General features: G+C 47.6%; 1 protein-coding gene across 1 annotated transcript; it reads left to right on the top strand.

Moving 5' to 3' along the window:
• Positions 1 to 3,422: 3,422 nt before the first annotated feature.
• DMRTB1 (DMRT like family B with proline rich C-terminal 1) lies at positions 3,423 to 10,773 on the top strand. Its single transcript, XM_066265007.1, has 4 exons — positions 3,423 to 3,930; positions 5,726 to 5,922; positions 9,040 to 9,241; positions 10,709 to 10,773. The coding sequence occupies exons 1-4, from the start codon at positions 3,423 to 3,425 to the stop codon at positions 10,771 to 10,773; spliced, it is 972 nt and encodes a 323-aa protein (XP_066121104.1).
• Positions 10,774 to 19,812: the final 9,039 nt, after the last annotated feature.

The raw sequence follows: 19,812 nt of genomic DNA, 5'->3' as shown, positions 1-19,812 counted from the left end.
ATAATGGGGGGTGTAATAAAACAAACATTATCCCCCAAGTTTTCTTGAGGAGAGCACTGTTTGTTTAAAAGAAAGTTGAGTTAGCAGGTATATAGTGAAAAACATGGACTTTGAGGATAGATTTCCTGGTTTTGAATCATGGCTCTGCCACTTAGCTGTAAAACTTCAAGCAAGTTACTTAACTTCTCTAGGCCTCAGTTTCTTCATGTATAAAATGAGAGTAAAAATAATAGTACCTACCATAGAAGGTTGTTCTGAGGACTTAAGAATTACTGGCACATATACAAACAGTGCAAGTTATTGCTATTACTATTGTTAAGCCATTAGGGATAGGGGGTAAATTCAAGGAAACAAAGTTGATTCCCAAATTCTGCTTGTCAGGACAGTGGTCCTATTCAGTCTGGGCTTTCTGTTTTGTATAATGTTTGGGGAAAGCTGCTGAAGCCAAGTTGATTTACTGTACCAGTTGTAACTTGACACTGGCAGGGAAGGTAAGATTCATTTATATATTCAACAAATATTTACTAAATGTCGATTTACTACTAGACATAAAGAAGAATAAGATAATCACAGCTGTTGCAGAGCTCTCAAAAATCTAGAAAAGAGAAGCTAAAGAGGCTGAGTATAGGAGAAAGGGAGAAGAGGAAGGACAGACCAGTTTTTCTCCAGTGGGCGTGGCACAGCAGAAGACGATCTTTGAGAGAACAAAAATGGTAAGGCAGGATTTTAAAGCAACTGTTATAGGATGTGTCATGTGAATCCTCCCCTCCACCACCTATGAAATATTCAGTAAAGTTTTCATTGCTCTCTTGAAAAAGCCTGAAGAAGTGGAAGATAGCAGATATCTGGGTTATAGCTGCTGGAAGATGCTATCAGCCAAAAAGGCCTTCCTTACTCTTGTATGTTACCAGTAAGGAAACATTACAGTGCATGCAATATTTAATGATTATAAGTGATAACCCACGCATTGCATAATACAGGAATCTTTAAAATGAATATGAATTAAACAGTACCAATAGCAACCATATTAATCAAAGAGAAGAAGCACTATTTGAGGAAGGAAACTTGGGACTTGGAGAGAAAAGGGGGCCATTACTGAAGCTGGGAGTCAGGTATGACCACAAAACAGGCTCTTTATGGTTAGTCAAACTGCTGATTCCTCAGCAAGTATAACTTATTTTATAAACCACTGCTTATGATGATGTAAACTTTCTTAAACCAGTTTCCTAAGGTTGAGGTGTGGGGAAGGAAGAGGAATGTTGCGTACTTATTGCTCCCATTCTTTTTTTGACTTCCAGTTTTTCACTTTTATGTCATTACCATCTGTTACCATCTTTTTAAGAAACAATTTAAAGAAATGTATATATGAAAAAAGCAGCAACCTAAGAAGTAATCAGTCCTCAAACTAAATAAAACAAAACTATCAATTTGCCTGAATTTCCAAGAGTGAAATAAATAAAGCTCTGTTGGAATTTACCTACACAAATTGGGACTTTGGTGAGGAAGAGAAATAAACTAGTTTTTTTTCTCTTAGATTTATTTACTGTATAAACCCTGTCTACTGATTAAAAAGATATATGGTTGTTTATTAGTATACTAAAAACACTATGCAAATTCACATCACCTTGGGTATATTTTGCCCCTAAACCTGTGAAGTAAATATGAAATCATTTTGTAGGTAACAAGACTAAAATATGTTAATTCAAATAGTTGGCTTTGAACAGGATTTTCCTTTAAGCCATTAATTGGAAAATGAAGACAGCTTGGGTGGTCAAGCATGAAATGTAAATGAGTTGGTTTTATTTTTTTAGGTATTATCATTTGATGTCACTGACATTAAAATTTTTAATTTGTTAACGTAGAAAATGACCTTACAATTTGCAGTACATGAAACAAAGAAGTTCATGCCCCAAATTTATTGACAGTAGTACTGAAACTATGAATTTTAAGTAGTATTTCAAAAGGCTCAGTGAAAAAATTAGCTATTTTGAATTGGGTGGAGTCAGAGAAGAGTTTGCCTGTTCTTTGGTCTATAGGACTGTGTTTTTTAAATAAAAAATTAAGATAAAGAATGTTAGACAAAGCAGAGATAAACCTAGGTCTCTTTGAATGGATGTAATATTACCAGTGAAATCCTGAAAGGCCAAATAAATACAGAAGGATATATTTTTGCTTTCTTAATAAGATAGGAATGTATTTCTTTAAAGCAAAAGAAAAGGCTTTACAAACCTCTTATCAGCTTTCTAGTACCTAACCGGCCTCAGAATGGCAAATATTTCCTATTCTCAGGCAGCTGGTGAGAAATGCATAGTGCAGCTGCAACCACAGGCACAGGAAAATCAAGGTGGACACCAGGCCTTGGCCTCCTACCATTCTGCTACCGGAGGTTCAGAGAAAGGTCATTTTAAAGTGCACGTTTTAGTTAGGTGTTAAACAACCATAACTACCTCCTTAAATTTGATTGATTTTATGATTATAACCTTTCACCTTAGGTGTGAGTGGCTCCCCTTTTTTTTCTTTTTTGGGACCTTAAAAAAAACACCAAACCTCAGGGTGTCACAATTTTTTATCAAACAAAGAAATGAAGTAATTTAGTAGCCTTGGGCGTCCCAAGATTTGGGTTGCTTTACGGAAATAACTAAATTAATGGCAAAGTTAAGCAATGATTCAAACTCATGCTAAAATAGCCTGTCTATTCTACTTTAAAGCATTTCTAAGTATGCTTTACTTTGAAAAGCGTCAACAAACAGCAAAATGCCATCTTCTAGAAATGAATTCCTATATGCACACAACCCTTAAAATGGGAATTACCATCATGACACACCCCTAAGCAACTATCACAATGTATTGAGCTCTTGAGAATATTCTGGAAGTATCATTGTGAATGGCTGCTTCTCTGTAGGGGAGAGAAATGAAATTTAGCAGAAGCAGCAGCATTTAGAAGGAGAAATGTGTTTTGCATCTTAGAATGCTTTTCTACTGGAGTGGGTTTACTGAGAGCTATGTACCTCTGTAGCTTTCGATCTCGGACTGGACCGTTGAATATCACTCCACCCTTAAGTGTCAAAACACCTTGTCTCTGAGGTAACAATAGTAGAATATTTGGAAAATTAAAGGCTTAAAACTTCAGATAACCCAGATGATATACATGCAATAATATTCCATGTACAATTTATTCAACCCAACCCTTTGTATCTAATTAATCAAGGTACAGAAACTCCAAATTTTGCAGCCCCAAAAGTTGGGAAAATGTAAGGGTCTTGCAGCAGTTTCTGGAATGTACTGAGAACAACTTGGTTACAAGTGTATCAACGTCCCCAGCAGCAGGGACTTCTGGGGCGCTGCTCTTCCCCGCTTCATTTGCTCCTCAGCTTCCAGAGGTGGCGGATGTTATAGAGGCAGCTCCTGCCAAGCTGGCCAAGATGCAGCGCACCCCCAAGTGCTCCCGGTGCCGGAACCATGGCTTCCTGGTGGCAGTCAAGGGCCATGCGGGCAATTGTCGCTGGAAGCAGTGCACTTGCGAGAAGTGCTGCCTCATCACCGAACGCCAGAAGATCATGGCCGCGCAGAAGATGCTCAGAAAGCAGGCCGCTGAAGAGGACAAGGAGTTGGCCTCCCGGTCTGCGACTGCCGGCCCGGCCTCCAGTCTCCGCCCGCTACCTCCGCTCTCCGCTCCGGGGGCCGAGGAGCCGGGCCCTCAGGGCCCCGCAGCCGCCTACAGACCGCCCAGCGGCCCAGGCCCCAGCCCGAGCGCCTTCCAGCCAGTTCCGGCCGGCCGCGGCCACATGGGCGCAAGCGAGCGCGCCGCCGTGGCCAGGCCCGGCTTTGTGGGCCCCCAGCTCGGGGCGGAGGCCGCGGGCAGGGGAGGTCCCGGCCTCCTGGGGGTGCGCAGACCGCTGCTGCCCCTGGCCACCCCACCGTTCTCCTTCGGTAAGATTCCCAGGCCCCACGCGGCCGTGCCCGACATCGGGCCCTTTCAGGGCGCAGCCTCCTCGTACCCCATTCTGGCCTCCCCAGAGGGGACTTAGCGGTGGGGGAGGTGGGGAAATGCTTTCTGAGGTAAACTTGCTTTGAGAAACCTTTCTCTGAATACGGATTTTGGTTGAGTGTCTTTTTGCAACACGGTAAAAAGAGAAAGTGAGTGGTGCTGGTGGCTTTTAATACTTAGCAATAATGCTTGACCTGCCATCTTGCAAGAAAAAATGGCCCCCTGGCTCCCCCGTGGCTCATCGAAGACATAAGATGGCGGCGTTTGCTCGGAGCTTAAGTATTGCCCGAGCACCATGTGTGGAAAGGTGGCCAAAGGATGAGTTTACTAAGGAAAGTCCCGAGACTGGCCAGTTTTTGTGTTGTGGGGAAGAGGGAGAGAGAAACATTCATGCATTCACCCCTCAACTCGCGCATGCTGGGGATTGAACCCACAACCCTGGCGTACCCGGAGGACGCTCCAACCAGCCAAGCTACTGGGCCGGTGCTGGTATTTCATTGTACTCCTCTTCTACCAGAGAGAAGGGAGGGAGGGAGGGGGAGAGAGAGAGAGAGGGAGAGAGAAGGAGGGAGAAAGAGAGAGAGAAGGGGGAGGAGCAGGAAGCATCAGCTCCCATATTATCCTTGGCCAAGCAAGCCTGGGGTTTGGAGCGGTGACCTCAGCATTCCAGGTCGATGCTCTGTCCACTGCGCCGCCACAGGGATGAAAGAGGAAGGCCGCCTGACATGTGTTGGCGCAGTGGACAGAGCATCGACCTGGAGCGCTGGGGTTGCCGCTTCGGATCCCTGGGTTTGCCCCGTCAAGGCACGTCTGAGAAGCAACTACTGTACTATAAGTTGATGCTTCCCGCTCCCCCACCTCTCTCTCTCTCTCTCTCTCTCTCTCTCTCTCTCTCTCTCTCTCCTCTCTCTTCTCTCTTCTCTCTCTCTCTCCTCTCTCTCCTATCTAAAATCAATAAATAAAATCTAAAAGAAAAAATGGCCCCTGTCCGCCTATCCGGGCTCTTCCTCACGGAGACCTTGGCACTACTGCGCCTGCGCGCTTCTTCCCGCCCTTTTCTTGGGCAGGAGGCACCGCCCCCCAGAGCTCCTCTATGAATGGGCCAGTGCAGTGATGACGACGCCTGTGCTCTCTGCCGCCCTTCCACAGGCTGGAGGCTTTTCTCAGAGAATCTCCCTTGGACTGGGGCTTGCTCCAGTCGGCCTGTGCACCCTTTCCTGCTCTTTTCTTGGGCGGGAGGCTCCCCCTGCAGGACTTACCTGTGTATGGGCTTTCTCAACTCTGGGCCTGCGCACCCTCCTCTCCCTTTCTGCTTCCCGGAGGCCTGCCGCTCATCCGTGCCTTGGCCCAGAGGGCCAGCGCACCCAATTTCGTACCCTTTCCCGCCTCTTTCTGGGCGTGGGTGGGAATGAGAAAGCCTTCCAAGTCGAGGAACCATCTGCACAGGCTTTGGGGTGGATGAGAAAGAAGAAACCGTTAGGTTGTTATAGCATTGGAAGAGGCTGGAGTGGGGGAAGAATCAGCCCGCATGGGGCTTCATGGCTGTGCGGAGGACTTTTTCTAAGTACAGTGGGACGTAGTTGAAAGGTTTAAAAAAGCACGGAGGGTCAAAAGCATAATGGATGTAGGAATTCTTTGTAAATGGATCTGAGTGTTTACCACTCTTGACAGAAATGTGGTGCTCTTTTTCCTAGCATTTTATGTTTCTAATACTTCCCTCATTGCTTGCCTTTTTAGGGGTGGCTCTGAGCATTAATTCGGATTCTGCGGCGGGGCCTGAGTACCTGGGGAGAGAGCCGCCCAAGCTGTACCCCAGCATGCACGCCTACCGCCCATTCCCACTAGGCTACCAGGATGCACCCCCAGGTCTGAGGATCCCCCTGCAGCAGGGCTTCCGGCATGTGCCCTGCCGCAGCTACCAAGGAAGAATCCCGGTGAGTCTTGTCCTGCCTCCTTCCCAGGTCTCCCCTGTCCCAGATGCTCTTGCTGCTCTTCCGGAAGCTCAATCCCAGGAAGACAGTTGGTGTGCCTACCCTGTGCCAGCCCCTTGCCTTTGTACAGTGCGGGCCTCTGGGAGTGCACGTGTTGATAAGTCCGGTAAGTCTAATCATGTGTAGACAGGACAACCTGGACCGCGGTGTGTGCTTTTCAGAGCTGTCGGCTAAAAGTCTGTGGAAGCCCAGGCGAGAAGGAATACCGACCCATCGTTTACAAGCCTGGGAACGCAGACTAAGTGACCACCAGCTTGCGCTCACGGAATGCTGGTGCTAGCTCTTCATTTTGCTGGGTGCCAGAAAGGAAATACCTTTCCTGGAGCCATCCAGTGTAGGGCAGAGCCAGGAGCAGATGTGGGTCCCCTACCCAAGGGCATGGCCCACTTGACACTGCAGAGGGCTTTCAGGAGGGTATGGCATTTAGCTCAGTCATGAAAAATATGGAAACCTTCCCCCAAACACCTGTCACCTTTAGGACAATTGTGTTGAAAGGAGGAATGAAATTTAATACTTTTATGGGATCAGCAGTCACTTATTAACTGGTGTGCTCTGTAAGCCTGCAGTTTTGAATACTGAATGTGTAAGTCAGGGCACCTGTTGTATGAGAAACAAGTATGGGTGACCAGGTTTTTGACTTTGGTGACCAGCTCCTTCCAGACCAGGACAGTGTAAAGCCCTCGACCTTTTGGCAACACCTAAGGGCCACAGGACTGCAGGATAGTGAAAGGCCTGCATGACCAGTCCTGACTTTGGGCCCATAAAGCTGGACCTGTGGGGGAAGTTGGCTCAAATGTAGCTCAAGTTCATGGAAATCTGACCACCGTTACCTTGACCCCCTCCCTCAAAGCTAAAAGCCTAACCCTGGGTGTTAACAGAAATGTTTTCCTTAGTGGAGGGTGGAGAAGAGGGAGGAGAGAACAGGCTTCTTTGGTTTAATGTGGAAAGCGATAAAGAAGAAAGATGAAAGCTTGGTATTTACGTAATGAGGGTCATTAGCTGCAGAGTGTGGAGCCAGTACACTGGTGGTCTAGCTCTGTCCGGGCAGGTCAGGGACAGGATGCTGGAGCCCCAGTCCTGCCTTCAGCCTCAGCAGCATCTCCTCTATTTTAGCTATTGTATACTTTTTATTTATAAGTCATTTTCCACTGATGCAAGTGGGAAAAGTCTGAAAACTACTAGTCTTGATCATTTCTAGGGTGCCTACTGACCCTTATTTGCGCCTTCAAGTTACATGTTGTTATTCCATTGTAGAGTAGAAGAAGACTCGGAAAAGTTAAATATTTGTCTAGGGTTACAGAACTGGTGAGTGAGGGACTGGGAGCCAAATTACACAGCAGGTCAGCGACAGAAACAGGACGTACATCTGGGTTGCCCTGACTGGAGTCCAGGTGCTTTCTGCTACCCTAAGCCTTTCTCTCAGACAGAAGTAGAGTAAATAAGACTCACTACTGCCCTGCCCTGCCTGAAATCTGTGGGTGCTGGCCATCCCCTTGCAGCTCAGGGACAGCATGATGTCTCTATTTTTCACACAAAGAGAGGGGTCCTGGCCAAGTGGAGCTCGCACCCACCGTCTGCTCACACAGAAGCCTGGAGCCTGGCATCCAGAGCAGGGCTCTGATTGACAGGCCTGCCAGACGGTCATTGTTAAGAGTGTGATTTTATTTGGTTTATCTGGGCCTGAGCTGCCTCTACAGGTCCCAGGCAGGAGCTGTGATCCAGGGAGAAACTTGGCCAAGTGACTGGAATTAAAGCTCTAATAATCCCCCCTACACCCACTTCAGGTCTGGATAGAGGATCTAGCATTTATTTGTAAAGCTGTTTCAAACCCAAGAGCTTATGAATTGCTTTCATCCTTGTCCTGCTCCTTCTGCCCAAGCTCTAAGATACACCCCAGAGACGTCTTCTGCCTTGTAGTCCTGTCTCTGTCCCACCTGCTGCTTCTTTCCTTCCTGTTCTCTTCCCAAAAAAGACCTCAGGCCTAGAGTTGGACAGACCTGGGGTCAGTGGTGGGATTCAACTAATTTAACAACCAGTTCTCTGCCCTAATGACCATTTTAAGTATAAAAAAACCGATACACTGTAAGGTAGTTTATTATTTCATGCATTTAATACTTAGATAAGAACAATAAAAGAGGTACACAAAACTACATTATGTTACAAGAAAGTTTTAAAATATTAATGAAAACTATTAATTAATACCTGACCAAAAAAAACAATAAAACCATTATTTAAGATATTTCCATATTGCTTCTTGATTGGTGTCACTTGCAATTTTTTTCACCTGTGGATGGAATGAACATGACTATGAGTGTTTAGAATATACAGTTGCGCAGATGAACGTTAAAAAAGTAAATTTGTGATTTCTACACTGGGCAGCTGCTCAGGAGCCCACCTTGGAGAGAACCCTGATTACAAGTGCCATGTTAACAACTGGTTTACCAACTCAATGGTGTAAGGCACTTTCCTGAGGTCACCTAGCTTCCCTGACGCAGTGACAGCTGCACTACAGCCAGGACTTCTCCTATCCTGTTAGAATAGGGCCCCTGAAGTCCCCCCCTCACTCTTGAGTCTAAGCCATTATATGCCCCAGAAAATGGGACCACAAATAGCTGGGAATGCATTGGGACCCTTGCCCAGCGCAAAGCAGTAGGGTCAGACAGACCTGGGATCCGGTTCTGTGTCAGCCACTCACCAGCTCTTTGGCCCTAGCCTGTAGCTTCATTCCACTGCCTTGTTTTTCATCATTACAATGATGATGGTAAGAGAACTGCCCTCCTTGGGTCATAGGATGAAATGAGGTAGTGGACCTAAGCATAGACAGAACAGCCCAGGCAGTGTGACTCTGTGGCTGTTCCCCAGGTTTATCTGAGCTGTTCCTTGCCTTCAATCATTTGGTGGGTGTTTTCTGAACACTCCATTTCAAGTGCCTTGTGTTAGGGCCACACAGGTGAACCTAGCCCGTGGGGAGCCCCCACTGAGGAGAATGGGAAATGTTTGACCAGCCCATTGGACTAACCCTCTCTCTTGTCTGGCTTCTCTGCTGGGTTTGCCATGCAGGTGTCGGAGCCAATGGGAACCTTCCAGCCAAACTATCCCCCTCTGCCACCACCACTGCTGCCTCCGCCGCTGCCGCCGCAGCCCCACTATATCCCACCAGGCTTCTTCTCTGCGGTCCGCTTCCTGCCGCCACCACCACCACCACCACCACCAGCATCTTTCTCAGTGCCCATCCCGTCTGATACGGACCAACAGGCCCCTAGTAAGTGAGCACCAGTCTTCCAATTTAGAGGGGAGCCGGAAGCCTTTTTGGAGGAAAGGGGGCTAATCTGAAGTAGATGTGGAAAGAAGGGAAATTGAGAACAGAACTACAGTGTCACAATGTGCTGGGCCTGGAATCACCTTTTTCCTTACAACCCTCCCCTAAATTCCATACACAGGCACCAAGGGAGGTAGCCCCTTTCTCAGGTAAGGAAACCAATAGAACCCAAGGGGTTCTTGTAGATGTAAATAAAAATTCTCTGGCTGCAGTGCCCTGTCTGTAAACGGCTCTATCAGTGCTCATGGGCTATGACATGGAGGAAGGAGTGTTTGTGGTATGCACAGAACAGAGGTGTCATGCCTCCCTAGCTGGGAAACAGCAAATGCTGAACTTAGAGCGGCAGCAGGTTCTGGTTTGGGTCTGGTAAGGATGATTCCTTTCCTTGGTCCACTCTGGAGACAGAACCTGACCAGGAGCTAGAGACTCTCGACCCTTCGCAGCTCTGTCACTGGTGCACTGGATGATCTTGGTCAGTCACACGTCTTTCTCTAGGCCTTAGTCTTCTCATCTGTAAAATGGACCCCTTCACAGGATTACTGTGAAGGTCAACTAAAATTTTGGATGTGAAAATCCTTTGGATTTTCTTTTGGGCCCTTAGCATAATGAATTTCACCATTTCTGGGTTGAGGCACTTTTACGTTCAGTGATTTTTTTTTTCCTTTCAATCCTCCCGAGGTTCCTTAGGAAAAGAAGTGATTTGGAAATGGTTGGCAAACTCAGCAAGGTCTTTAAAATGACAGTCAGAAAAAGCTCATGAGCTAGATTAGTATGGTAATATCATTCTTTATTTTGTTGAAGAGGAAACTGAGTCCTTTTGCACACCTGCCAAGTGTAAGATGCCTATATCTGTAAGCTAGAGAGATGGTCAGATGGTCTAATGTGTCTTGAAGCATGCTGGCCCTGGTGCTGGACAGCCTGGACATAAATCCTAGCTCCAGTACTTAACCGCTGTGTGACCTTGGGCAAGGTAACTCTTTCTTTGGTGACTCAGTTTCAGTATCTGTAAAAGTGGACTACTAATGATCCCTACCTCATGGGGTTATTCTGAGGATTAAACAGAACCTGAAATGGTGAAGACATTAATGAAAGTCCTCAGTGTTTCACCTGATCCCCATGCTGACCTGATGTTGCAAGGTAGGTGTCACCTCGTTTGACAAAAGGAGGAGCTGTGCTTCAGATTCAGGGTAGTTTGTTGCATGAAACCGAGCCTCTGACAAGCAGAACCAGAGTTTGAACTTGAGCCTGTATCATGTGAGGACTAGAATTCTAGTCTCCCGACACCTAACAATTGAAAGACAAATTCTCCTTAGGGCCAGGGAGTGATGAGAATGCCCTGTAGGAAGTTTACACTTGAAAAAGAGGTAATTTTTCCTATTTCTAAATCCAGTCCCTCTTTGTTCTTTGCAGATGACCAGGATGGGGAGATGCCGTCTGAGCCCAGCCAGCCATCATCTCAGGAGCAGTCTAACTAGGCCCAGGCCCTCGGGCCAGCAAAATGGGGTTCTGGGAGTGTGGCAGCAATGATCTTGTCTGTGTTCAGTGTGTGGGGAGGGAGGATAGTAATAGCCATAAGATAGTTAACTCCCATTTAAGATAGTAGGAAGTAGGGGTAGTTTCTGAGTTTCTCTCGGCCCTGAGAGGTGGGCTTGAACAGGATAATGGAGGATGAGGTTACCAGGGAAGGGCCAGGGCTCTGAGGAGTGGGGCTGGTGGAAACTCACGTTTAGAAATGAATTTAACCATCTTTGGGTTGTGCTACCCGTTATGCGACTGCCCTCAGAGGCATGCTTTGATTCCCTTACCCCGCTCCAGGACAGGAGGCACCATGTATTTCTGCTTTCTGCCTCTGCCTGGTCCCCTGTTTGGGGCAGCACGAACGTGAAGCTTCCAGCACATCCACGTGGCTAGTGCGAGCAGCCACAGCCAGGGCACTGACAGCAGCTTCTGAGTGTCCTCCTTGGCTGCCCTGTCTCCCATGAATTACCTGGCCACTCACTGCCCCTTGCCCTTCTCTGAGAGGCTTTACTAAAAAGTGTCCTGACCACTGGGGCTGCATTACCTCCCCTCCTTAAAGTTTAAGCCATTTATAAGTATCATTTCTTGTTTTTAAAAAATCTATTAATATTTTATTATTTTGTGTTTTTATAGTGATTGCCAACTTAAAAAAGTAGGCTATTTGTAAGCACTGGTGCAATTCTCAGAGAATAGAATGGGGCTTCCAAAGTACCTCTAATGTCAGCAATTTCTTCTCTGGGGTCAGTTGATTGTTGAAATAAAATGAGTAATGGAAATCCTTGTGGAAGATTTATTATCTCTCTCTCTCTCTCTCTCTCTGTATCTATTTTTAGAGAGAGAGAAACATCCATTTGTTGTTTTGCTTATTTATGCATTCATTGGTTGATTCTTGTATGTGCCTTGACTGGAGATCAAACCCACAACGTTGGCATATTGGGACGACACTAACCAACTGAGCTACTGGGCACTCGCTTTAAATCCTTGGGGGAGGCAGTGTTGGGTCGAGGAGTTGGCCTATGTGACCTGTCAGCCTGCTCCTACTATGTGCTTGCTTAGGCAAGTCCTTCCTTGCTCCCTCTCCCCTTCTCTTTACTTCAGTAACCAAGTGAGAGACTTAGGCCAGACTTAACTTCAATTATTATTATTATTATTAAGAAATGGAGACCTCTTAAGGAAATTTGATGCAGACATACAAAATGTAACGATGTCTTTTTGTTTCCCTTCCCCTGCTCTTTTCATGGTCTCTGCAGAGAGACATGGTTTTAAAACTTGGTCCCATTCTGCTGTTTTAGGATCTTGGGGTTCTTTGGTTTCATTTGTTCCTTCATTTAAAAATCATCCTACATCTCTACTAGATTCAGAGCCTGGCAATCACCAGCTCTGCCCATGAACGTAGACTCTAATAGAAACAGATACTGCCCAATGGCATTGGGACTGGGACAGAGAGAGGAAGAGGGGCTGTGGGATGCTTAGAGAAAGCCTAGAGAAGTGGCCTCTACCACCTCTTCAAGGGTAAGAATGAGTTAGGTGAAGACAGGCACTCCCAGTAGGAAGCAGAAAGGGTAGGGGCCTGGAGTGAAGGACTCCAGGGTAAGGAGCAGCATCCTGTTCTCTGTCCAGGGAAAGACTCATCCAGAAAAACAGGCTGACTTGCTTCCTGTCTTGCCTGTAGTCAGGAGTACCCAAGTATCCTCCTAGGGCAGTGTAATGCCAATGGCCCAGTGGCCGAGGCCAGGCAGGTCTACAATGGATTCGGGCAGACAGTAAAGAAACTAGAGTCTGAAAGTGTTGGGCCATTCCATTTAATAGTCACACAAAGGCAGATGAGCACACAGGTGAGGGGAAACTGCTTCTCAGGCAAAGAAACAGCAAGAATAGCCCCTCACAGCGGCAGGCAGGCAATTCACCATCTGCAATCCCCCCTGACCACAAGCACCCATAGCCTTACATAGGCCATGCACACGTGGTGCTGCCACATGCTCACATACCAATCAGGCAAAGTGCTTGCAGCCAGCAAACTAGCGAGCAAGACTAACACAGCTCCCACAGACAGGTAGTAGGAGGATCATTGAGAAGTAAAACTCTTCTCTTTAGTGTGGTAACTGGGGGTCCAGGGTCTGGGTTTTCCCTGATAAAAGGCATTGGGACAGGCACAGTCGGAATTTTTCAGTTACTGCATTACAAAGTGGTTACGGCAGGGCAAAACCAGGCATTGGCTTTAGTCTGGACCTGATGCAATGATTCTGCACTAGCCCGGCTTAGAGGCTGAAGCTTTCAGCCACCCCAGTGGTGGTCCTGCTCACAATGATACAGATACCCTGGGAAGGTAGGAGAAGACCTGGTTTCTGGTTCCACTCAGCCTCACGCATCCTGCCCTCACTGGACCTGAATGTGGCTAGGTGGGACCAATCAGCTCCTACTTTTTTATTTTTAATCACACTGTTTTATCTTACACTCCCATGTTTTGAGAGACTTTTTTTTAAAAACCAAGCTGGATTAATCAATAAAACTGTTTTTCCATTTCTAGTCAAGGCACACAGAAAGGGACGATAGTCTGTGACCATTCCAGAGCGATGCAAGGGAGCAGATGTTTAGTTAGCCTATGAGGTTTGGGAGAGTGTAATGCTGGTGGCCTCAGCCAGGCAGGTCCACCTTGGATTTGAGCAGATGGTAGAAAAACTGCAGAGCCAGAAAGCGCTGGGCCATTTCGTTTAATAAAGTCTCACAATGACAGACAAGCACACAGGAAGGGGAAACCACCTCTCAGGCAAACAGCAAAATTGCCCCACAGTGGCAGGAAGGCGACTCGCACATCCGCAATCCCCTATCTCTCTCCAGTGCAAGCACCCACAGCCTTATGTAGGCTATGCACACGTGCTCACGCACTAATCAAGCAAAGTGCTTGCAGCTGGTACACCAGCGAGCAAGCCTAACAGCTGCCCCACAGATGGACAGTTCTGGCCTGGTGGGAAGAGTAGCGTCCTTTTGCCCTATTGTAGGGGTTCATGTCCACAGGATTCCAGGAAGGGGAAGACTTTAGTTTTCTTTTTCTTTCTTTCTTTTTTTTTTTTGTATTTTTCTGAAGCTGGAAACGGGGAGAGACAGTCAGACAGACTCCCGCATGCGCCCGACCGGGGTCCACCCAGCACACCCACCAGGGGGCGATGCTCTGCCCCTCCGGGGCGTCGCTCTGCCGCAACCAGAGCCACTCTAGCGCCTGGGACAGAGGCCAAGGAGCCATCCCCAGCACCCGGGCCATCTTTGCTCCAATGGAGCCTTGGCTGCGGGAGGGGAAGAGAGAGACAGAGAGGAAGGGGGGGGGGGTAGAGAAGCAAATGGGCGCTTCTCCTATGAGTCCTGGCCGGGAATCGAACCCTGCATGCCAGGCCAATGCTCTACCGCTGAGCCAACCGGCCAGGGCCTAGTTTTCTAATAACCCTGTGATCTGATAAATCTCCAGAGACTGGTCCGCATCTTTCCTGGGGCCTTGAAGGTGAAGGTGTGAAAAGACCAACTGGGGCAGGGTGCAAGGCTGCCTGCCATCCTTACCCCTGGGGAGGAGCCCAAGTTCTCTCCTTTCCTGTGGACTTGAACTATGGTTACTTACCCTGGTGGGCTTAGTGGACCCCAGCTCCCTATATAGCCTTTTCAATCAATCCAACCCATGTTCTTGAATGCCCTACTCTTCCAGGCTGATCTCCAGTGGCAGAATGCACATTGAAATAACAGATTTGCTCATGTTACTTCCCTGCTGACATGCCTTTCATGGCTCCCTACTGCCCTGAGAATCAAGATCAACACCTTCAATTCAACCTGACCGCCCACCTTTCCAGCTCCTCTCCCTCACTGGCTGGCCCAGCTCGGTCCTGCACAGATGGGGTCAGCCAGGTTCAGGCGCGGAAGTCTGGGCAGCAACGAGGCCACTGACCAGGGCTGCACTGCTCATTTCAAATGGCCAAAGGTTGGCCGTTAGCCAGGAGGGTGTTCTGGAAGGCCCAGGCCAGCATTCCCTGATGCCAGTGCACTTGTGGTGCCACCAGGAGAAGGCTAGCTGGGCGAATAGCAGCTGCGGGGGCGGCCCACCGAGGTGAGACCACCGCAGGGGCGGGGCCTTTTGTCTAGCAACCAGCATCCATGGAGAAGCTGGAGAAGCTGGAGAAGCTGGAGAAGTGCTCAAAGCCGGTCTGGAGAAATAGGTTTCTGCAGTGCTGATCTTGAAGCGACCCCCGGAGACCTGTGATCTTCCTGGGCAATCAATATGATGAGCCTGTAGGCTGGACTATGTAATCACCAACCTGTCAGCAATCGTCTTTGCGCTGCCCTGCCTGCGAATAGATCCTTCCTTTCTTTGTCTTCAGACTTCTCCTCCACCCAACCCCCATGTTCTATGACATATTTCCCGCTTTCTCTCCTTTTAGCACTTTTGCACATGCTGAGTGTGTTGCCTGGATTCCTTCTACCTTCACCCACTCATCTCCTACTAGTCCTTTCAGACTTAGTCCAGGTGCCCCCTCCTCCAGGCCCCCTACCTGGATTAGGAGGCTCCATGGACGCTGCCCAGGCCTTTTGCTGCCCTGTCACACTGATCCCACTGAGTAGATGTGCCTCCTACAAGTCTGTGGGCTTTCTGGAGGCAGTGACAAAGTCTCATTTTTCTCTGTGTTCCCAGCTCCCATTTGTGGAGTTCAGTGTTGGTTAGGCTAGTAGTTACTGAGTGCCTGTTGCATAATAAATGGCTGAATTTCTGGGCCATCTTGTGGAGTTTTGGGTGGGGGGTTGACTTGCCCTGCCTCTGACCACTCACGGCAGCATCCTTTGCCTTACATTTGTGCTCTGTCTGCTGGGACCCCACACAGAGTCAGCTTTCACCAAAACTATGCTGGGTGCCAACCACTGCACCCGTTCTCCATTTAATCCTCCCAGCCACCCAGGGAAGGCATGCTTTGTCATCTCTATTTTATGAATGAAAGTGACATAGAGAAAGGGATAGTGATTTGCCCAAAGTTGCACAGCTTATAAGTGGCCACAGGCATGCAGAGGGCAACATACATCCCTGGGTGCCAGTTCTAGAGTTTTAAACAGCCATTTGCTCTGACTTTCCATCTTGAGATGTTTTGAGCATGCGCCACATGAATGCAGATTCTAGGACAGCACAGGGAGAGCAGCCTAAGGACATTTGCCTCCTGAAACTACTGCCTGCTCCACTGATCACAGCACACAAAGCCTCCTGAGAGAATGCTAAAGTAGGCACCATGGTGACCAGTGAGGGAAGGGCCCGCAGGATCTCCTAGTGCCTGAGCTCCCACCATGGCACGGGCTCACCACAAGCCCCATTGCGCTAGCTGGAACTGATGGAGTGCTTGCGGCCAGAGCGGAGCAAGTAGGTGTGTCTTCTAAGGCTGCACCTCTAGGTGTTGGTCCCCCAAACCCTACTGAGAGAAGCCCCCCAACTGTGATGCCCCCAGTTTTTCTGGAGAGTGGGGTGGGGGTGCTCTCACCCTGTTGGAAACAAAACATACCTGCTGGGCCTAGGGGAAGGGACAAGTTTCTCTCTCTGCAGCCCTGAGGATTCTAAAAGCCCCTTCCACTTATGGACACTGTGGTCTTTGCGGGCCTAGGTCTAGGCCTCTCTTACTGGGGAGCTGCTCAGAACCCAGGAAAGAGCCATGGTCTCTTCTCCTGGACCCTGTTCTTCATCCTGGACTCTTCCTAGCTTTGTGCTCTTGGGCACATCACATAACCTCTCTGAGCTTCTCTTTGCCCCAAGTACTATTGGTTCATGGACATGCTGAGGATGCAAAGATTTCTTGTGTGAAATACCACCTCTGATGCCACCTCTCAGTGCACAGAAATGTGATACCTCTATTGTCATCTTCCATGTCAGGAGGCTAAGGGCTACAGCTGTGGTTCCTTACTTTCTGGTGCTTCTCACATGTCAGGCACTATGCTGAGCACTTTCCACAAATTCTGTGAATGCTCATATAATGACCTGTCCAGATGACACCATAAAACTCCCATTCTACAGATGGCAAAACTGAGGTATGCAGAGGTTAGGTTCTTGCACTTGGTACACACTCTGTAAGTGGAAGAGCTGGAATTAAATCCAAGTTCTACCTGAATCCAGAGCTAAGTTTCTAACCACATTGTGCTCTCCTGCTTCTCAGGGAGGGGGCATTGTGCTCTCCTGCTTCTCAGGGAGGGGGCATTGTGGTCCTCCAGAACTTGCTGCCACGGTAGTCCACCCAGCCCAGCTGGGTTTCAAGGCATGTAGACAGGTCAAATATAACAAACTACCTCATGTCTTACAAAAGGAATAAAATCATTTTTTTTTAAATTTTTTTATTTATTCATTTTGAGAATAGAGAGAGAAAGAGAGAGAGAGAGAGAGAGAGAGAGAGAAAGGGGGGAGGAGCAGGAAGCTTCAACTCCCATATGTGCCTTAGACCAGGCAAGTGCAGGGTATTGAACTGGCGTTCGATGCTTTATCCACTGCGCCACCACAGGTCAGGCAGGAATAAAATCATTTTAAAAATATTTCTAAACCCTTTAATTTTGTTTTGAAAATGAACAAAGCACGAAGTCATTTTTTTTTAAAAAGTGAGTATTATAATAGTATATTAAAGTTTAAATCTAAACCCTCTCACAAAGTAGGTGGGAAATTTATCAATAATAATGCTTTTAATTCAAATGTAACCTAGGAGACAATTTTGATTTTTACTGAGCTAATTTCTTTTTAGGCTCATTTATTCCTCTCTCTTCAGACCTTTTATTTTTTTGTTTAAAAACAATTAATTGTAAATATAAGTAATATATGGACATGGTAAAAAATTTAAAAGGGGTACCCCTCTGTTACCCATTCTTGTTTTGCTCTGTTAGGGACTGAATATAAACAGGGTATTTTTATAATTTGGATATCTTGGGGACAGAGGTGCTGGACCTAACCCCCCACCTCATCTGCCTAGTTAACAAAGAGCCATACCTGATTCTCGCTTGTCCCACCCATGTTCTCCGAAAGAGGCTGGAAGCTAGTTTCTTATTGGTGTAAAGTTAGATCTGAATGGTATGCTGGGGGTTGTCTTTGAGTTGCCTTGGAAACAATTGAATTGCTAATGGACCACTTTTTTTCCATGAATAAAGATGGATGCGCTTCTGGGAGCCACCATGGCATCAGCTTAGGAACCGTAGAGACTGTTCACTGTGCCATCCTCCTGAACCCATCTGTATGTATATATCTTTAAGTCTCTGTCTATCATTTATTCAATTCCATACCTTTTCCCGTTCGAGACCCCGGAATAGATTTGTCATGGTTAGACCGCGACAAATGGCACCCATACGTGTGGCTATCAAAAAAAGGAAAGAGGAGATATAATGAAACCCCCCGAAAGTGTGCGCATGAAGTAAGTATAAAACTTTTAGAGAGTGAAGCTTTTAAGTAGAGTTAGGGGGAGAGTATAATAATAAAGTAATTTGGGAATAAATAACCATGACACAAATAGGTTCAAAAGTGAGGGACCTTTTTCTTTTTGTACAAATGTTTTTATTTGAGAATAAGTTATTTAATCAAAATGAGGTAAAAACAGAGGAATGTAAATATAAGAAAAACTTGGAGTCTGGGAATAACTTGGGAGATGAAAATATCGCGACTATGGCCATTTTAAACTTTGCGCCTCCGCAGCCCTCTGCTCCCAAGGTCTTTGTCTCAGACCCTTGGAGATCCCCACTCCAACAAGCTTTGAATCAAGCTTGAAATGCAGGGGGAAAAAATAAAGCAATTCAACAATATTAGGCAAAGTCCTAATGAGTAATATCAAGAATTTGTTTCATGACTGATTCCAAAAGTTGAAAAAATAATGATAATAAAAGTTTATATCAGAGAAGATGACGTCAGAGTAATGGCGGGGTAGGAAGCGATACCGATAAATCTCCCCCAAAACTCAACAAGATCTTCAACCAGAAACAGAAAAACCTATACTTGGAGCTTCCAGATGCTTCACAATACACCCAAAGGTATGATTGAGTGAAAAATTGGCTAAATATATAACCAAACCCCGAAGGAAATAGGGAGTAAGAAATGCTCCGCCTTCCTCACTAACCTAAACAGGGCGGCTTTCTCTGGTAACTGTGAATATAGAAACTGAGGCGGGCAAAGGGGGTGAATAGATCCAGGCCGCCGCGGCACAAACGGCCGAACCAGGCTGTGGCACACAGATCCAAGCCGAGGAAAATCTGATCCTGTGGCAACCCGGGCAATACAAGCTAACACTCGCGCCAAACCCAAACAAAGAAAGACAAGCGGAGCGGCCATTTTACCCGGTCTCCTGGTCGGTGCGCAGTTAGTGGGCGAGAATTTCTTCCTAGGCCCCGAGAGTGAGTGCCCGTGTTGCCCCACGGAGAGGCAGGGTCAGAGGCCTTTCTGTGGGCCGAGGACAGAGTATCTGGGCAGTCCCAGCGCCCTGGGAAAGCCACGCACGGGAGGGAGTGAGAACTAATTCCAACGGTGGAGATTTTCCGTGCTGGTGAGGGTTTCACTCAGAGGGAACCGCGGCCGGCCTCATATCCTGGTTTGCGCGCGCAGATAAGGAGTGAGTGATTCCTCCGAGTGCCTCGGCAGTGCGCGCCCGTGTTATCGCAGAGAGGGGCAGAGTCAGGGGCCTTTGTGTGGGCCAAAGCAGAATCTCGAGCCGCCCCAGCGCCTTGCAAAAGCCGCGCACGGGGACGGAGCGAGACTCAATTCCAACGCTGCAACTTTTCCCTGCGGTTGGGGGTTTCACTCAGAGCGTGAGACTGCTGGCTGGATATCCTGGTCGCAGACAGTGAGTGAGAGTTTCCTCCAAGCGCCCCCCAGAAGTGGGCGCCCTCTTGTGTTACCGGACAGAGTGGCAGAGCCAGTGGTCTTTGAGTGGGCGGAAAGCCCGCCTGATTATGCTAGCAGCTCTGACTGACTGAGCCTTACCCAGAGCCCTGTGCTGAGTGGAAATAGAGTGGGGAGTTGCCAG

Source organism: Saccopteryx bilineata, chromosome 3, assembly GCF_036850765.1.
Source record: "Saccopteryx bilineata isolate mSacBil1 chromosome 3, mSacBil1_pri_phased_curated, whole genome shotgun sequence".
Classification (NCBI taxonomy): domain Eukaryota; kingdom Metazoa; phylum Chordata; class Mammalia; order Chiroptera; family Emballonuridae; genus Saccopteryx; species Saccopteryx bilineata.
This window is presented reverse-complemented; position numbering and strand designations above follow the sequence as displayed.